General features: G+C 45.8%; 1 protein-coding gene across 1 annotated transcript in view; it reads left to right on the forward strand.

Moving 5' to 3' along the window:
* The first annotated feature begins 311 nt into the window (after positions 1-311).
* LOC143286477 (uncharacterized) overlaps positions 312-4,930 on the forward strand; it is a 25,344-nt gene continuing 20,725 nt past the window's right edge. The window contains exons 1-3 of the mRNA XM_076594057.1: positions 312-403; positions 2,788-3,307; positions 3,884-4,112. Of these exons, the coding sequence (XP_076450172.1) occupies positions 2,887-3,307; positions 3,884-4,112 (650 nt within the window). The 5' untranslated portion in view covers positions 312-403; positions 2,788-2,886. The remainder of the gene's footprint in view (positions 404-2,787; positions 3,308-3,883; positions 4,113-4,930) is intronic.

The following is a 4,930-nucleotide window of genomic DNA, read 5'->3' on the forward strand; positions in this document are numbered from 1 at the left end:
TTTGCTCACATTCCATAATTTTCCTTTCAGTCCTGAAAACCCTTTCTAGACACAGATACACAGACACAGACACGTGGATACAGACACAGACACACACACGCAAACACGCACCCACACACAAGCCGTTCCTCCCGGCCTGTTCCCGCCCCCCTTCCATCCCCGCCTCCGCTCTCATTAACACCGACCTACGATGATAACAGGAAAAAGGAAACGACAATACTCGGGACTCACTGTCGCGAAGTCAACATTATCAGGAAGACACACATCAACGACTTTCACACTATGTACTAATTGTTCGTACCGTACACATCTCCACTGTGCAATTAGCCTACTGTATCATGTTGGATTAGTAGACTGGTGTTGACGGGCTGTCGTGGTTGACTTGGAGTTTTGTTTCGTGGAGGTAAGAGATCCGAAAATCATTATCTGTTGTTTTCTCTTTGTTTGCTTGCTTGTTTTTGTTTTTATTTCTTATTTTTTGTTTATTTTTTATTCTGCCAAACACTAGAAAAAGAAATAACTCATCTCCTTGCAGAGTATATCGCACTGTATTATTGTGTTGTGTTGTGTTTTGTTTCGATGTGTATGAGAAAAAGAAATAGCTCTTCTCCTTGCAGAGTGAATCGCATTGTATTATGTTGTATTGTTTTGTGTTGTACTGAATTGTAATACTTTCTGTCACAATACATTTCTCTGTGTGGACTGAATTCAGGTTGCTTTACCCTGGGAGAGCGCGTCGTCATAATACAGCGCCACCCACATATTTTCCTTTTTTTTCTGTCTGCAAGTGTATTTGTTTGTTTTACTGTCGAAGTGAATTTGTCAACATCATTTTACCCGGAAGAACCCTATTGTTGTCGTGGATTTTTTTTACGTGCGCGTAAGTGCATGCTGAACACAGGACCCCCACCCAAGGCTAGTGGAGGGGGTGGGGAGGGTTTGGGGGGGCCGGGGGGGAGTAGAGGGGGGAGGTAAAAATCCCGGAACTGGAACCCGTAGACAACGGGCGCAATAACCGAGTGGTTAAAGCGTTGGACTTTCAATCTTAGGGTCCCGGGTTCGCATCTCGGTAACGGCGCCTGGTGGGTAAAGGGTGGAGAATTTTCCAATCTCCCAGGCCAACCTATGTGCAGACCTGCTTGTTCCTGAACCCCCTTCGTGTGCATACGCAAGCAGAAAATCAAATACGCACGTTAAAGATCCTGTAGTCCATGTCAGCGTTCGGTGGGTTATGGAAACAAGAAAATACCCAGCATGCACACCCCCAGAAAACGGAGTATGGCTACCTACATGGCGGGGTAAAAACGGTCATACACGTGAAAGCCCAGTCGTGTACATTTGAGTGAACGCGGGAGTTGCAGCCCACGAACGAAGAAGAAGAAGAAGAAGAAGAAGAGGAGGAAGAAGAACCCGTAGACATTCTCTTCCAAGTCGGGCGCATTACCACTTGGCCATCGGTCACTCCGTGTGCTCAGTTAAATTAGTTTAACTCTCTCCATACGAACGGCGAAAGAGACGACGTTAACAGCGTTTCACCCCAATTACCACCATCAAAATATTACAAGCGGAAGGCTCTTACACTGAAGAGGTGAATGTTGACAAAGAATACCACAATTCTGACGACGGAAGCTAAAGGTTGGGTCATTCAGACACCCAGTGGACATCCGAGGGGTCTGTGTAGAGAAGAGAGGACTGGCCGTACTGAGTGAGTTAATTCTCATCAACTATCAGCTCTATCCCAGAGTTTTCTTGCTTTTGTTCTTCTTGGTATTCTTATTCTACTCCTCGTCCTTTCCCCCTTCTCCTTCAGCCAGCTCTTAGAGTTTGCATGAGAGTGTCCTGAAAGTTAAAAAGGAAATGCTTTGATTTTGAAGGAAAAAAAGAAAGAAAAGAAAAAGGGGGTAAGGAGCCGCCACAGCAGAATCAGTTAGCCGTTGGACGGGTTCAGTTCATGGGGACTGACTTGTACGTCGGGTGTAGAGCAAAACGTCCAGGCCTTGAACGTCAAGACTTTTGTTGCAGCAAAGTCCGTATTCACGGGCCGGGCGAGAAGGCCTGGCAGCAAACGACCGGACTTCTCACAAAAAAGTTCTCGACATCGCCCTTATTTAACAAAAGGATTTTTCCCGATTAAGCTTTCCTGTGTGCATTAGAACGTTTCTCAGATACTGTACGGAGTGAAATTTGCGCTTGGTTTGTTCGGCTTGACGCTGTGTTGGTATAAAGATCGACTGGTTTAGCTGTGTCCGGAGGGCATCAGCAACACTGACGTGCGATCGTGCGGCACGCACTTGGTTTACAGCCATAAAGTTTTGAAAAGCACCAGTGGCAAACCATCGAAATGTCAACAGCACTTGGAAGACAGGGGGCACAGCACCTTGTCTGTCCGGCACACTGAAGTTCGCTTCCAACTGTATCTGTCAAATCTAGAATCGCCTGTCGAGTGAAACGGACTTTTTCAAAACCTGATCATCATTATACACTCTAGTGGGTGCGTTTTGTCAGCGAAATATTCTTTCTCGTTGATTGCAGTGCTGAACAAAACAAACAAACAAACAAACGGGTACACCTGTGCTCCATCCAATTTCAAAACTCATTCAACTATCCCCTCCCCTTGACCATGGGACCTTCTCGCTGTCTGAACAGGTGGCTTGTCAATGTAGCCTACGTCCCCCGTGCAACCCTTAATATAATTTATATTAAAGTCCATTATATGACGAGTTTGCTCCATGTAAATACTATATTATTATCATTATTATCATTATCATTATCATCAACCCATTCCAGCCAAAGCCAAGCACTGCGAGGCGAGAGGGTCAGCATACCCAGACCCCAACCCACCTCCAAAACCCAGTGATAACCACCTCTTCAGCGAAACTGGAGACCATGGAAGCTTTCGGAAACCAGAACTCAGGGGACGCGGGCCAAGGCCGACGACTCCTGTCGAGCATCATAGTCAGCAACCCTTTAGACATCGCGAACTCGTCCTGTTCCTCAAGCCCCGCGATGAGCGGGAGCCCCGTGTTACCCAGAAGATCCCTCAACTCGGCCAATGGGACTCCTGTGTTAGATGGAAGGCCTTTCACCTCAGCCAATGGGCAACTGGACGTTTACCGAGAATGTTCTAGTCGGGATTACAGCGGGAGCATGAGCTTTTTATCAGACATGAGTAACGGGTCTGATGGCAGTGAAAGGACAACGAATATCAACACAAGGCCGTTCACCACGCCAGTAATCCACTACGTTGCTATAGAGAAGAGCTCTAATAGCTCTGCACACGTACTGAACAGAGACATTCAGACGTCATGTAAGTATAGATTTCTTTTTATATTACCCCCCCAAAAACAACAACAACAACAACAACAACAAACAAACATCATGTATGCCCGTGCAGTGTGTGTGTGTGTGTGTGTGTGTGTGTGTGTGTGTGTGTGTGTGTGTGTGTGTGTGTGAGTGCGCGCGAGCGCGCGCGAGCGTGTGCAAGTTCGGTTTTTGTTTATCTAAATATCTACATATGGTGATTTTGAAAAAGTGCGAAGTGTTATTATAAAGTGGGGTGTTATTACAAAGTAAAGGTGTGTGAGTTGTTGCATGCGTGTGTGTATGTGTGTGTGATGAAATAATGTGATACGCGTTGTCTTTGAATATGTTATATGTTTCAGTGTGTTAAATCACTATTTTGCTCTTGTCTTTGTAAGTGACTTCGTGTGTGTGTGTGTGTGTGTGTGTGTGTGTGTGTGTGTGTGTGTGTGTGTGTGTGTGTGTGTGTGTTGTAAAGCGCCTTGAGCTCCCTCTTAGGGAAGAAAGTGCTCAACAAGTATCCATGATGATAATGATGATGATTATTATTTGTGTCATTATCACTATCATCATTATTATCCAGATCCCTGGAACGACCAAGATTTACCTGGTCTCCTCGACGACCTCCGGAAGTATGACTCGGAGACGAAGCAAGCGGAGAAACAAAAGCTTACTATGAACGACGTTATCCCTACCTTGACTCGGAACAGGAATTTCAGTGGCCTGGCTGCCCTTATGTCCGTCACAGAGGACCATATCCAGGCGCGTGTGATGGAGGAACTACAAAAGCTGATTTTGGACCTTCGCAAAAGGTAAAGAGAGGATGAGGATGAGGCGAGGATGAGGTTGAGTGAACGAGGAGATGAGGAGAGTGATAAGGGTTGGGGTGTGGGTGTTTCTTTCTTCTTCTTCTTCTTGGCAGAATGGTTTAGATGCTTATCTGCTAATACAGTGTCCGCGAGGGTCTGGGTTCGATTGATTTCCGCTCTCGCCCTTTCTCCCAAGTTTGACTTAAAAAACAAATTGAACGTCTAGATATAAAAAAAACAAATTGAACGTCTAGATATCAGGATGAGACGATCAAGCGAGGTCCCGAGTGCAGCACGCACTTGGCCCACTGAAAAAAACACACAAAAACCCATGGTACCAGAAGTGTTGTCCTCTAGCAAAATTCTGTAGAATCCACCCTGATAGGCAAACAAGTATATGATTATATGCATGAACGGAGGGCCTGACTGGCGAGTTGGGTTTTGCCGCTGTCAGGCATGTACCTGAAAGATGTGGTGTAGCGTATATGGATTTGTAGCAATCCTTGACATACTGAAACTTATACTGAATATGTTACTTCTTCTTCTGCTTCTTTCTTTCTTTCTTCTTCTTCTGGCTTTTTTGTTTTTTGGTTTGTTTGCCGCTGGCATTTGGTAAGGCGTTGGACTTCTGATTCAGTATTCACAAGTGATCAGGGTTCGAGGCCCCGTTTCGGCATGATCTTGTGCCCCTGAGAAAGAAACTTTACTCCGAGCTTCCCCACTCCACCCAGGTGTTAATGGGTACATGATTTCGGTTGGCGAAGGCAAAAGGAGAGAACTGGGCCCAGCTCGCCTTCCTAAGTTGAGCACTAAACACACAC

The sequence above is a fragment of the Babylonia areolata genome, chromosome 1, assembly GCF_041734735.1.
Source record: "Babylonia areolata isolate BAREFJ2019XMU chromosome 1, ASM4173473v1, whole genome shotgun sequence".
Lineage (NCBI taxonomy): Eukaryota > Metazoa > Mollusca > Gastropoda > Neogastropoda > Buccinidae > Babylonia > Babylonia areolata.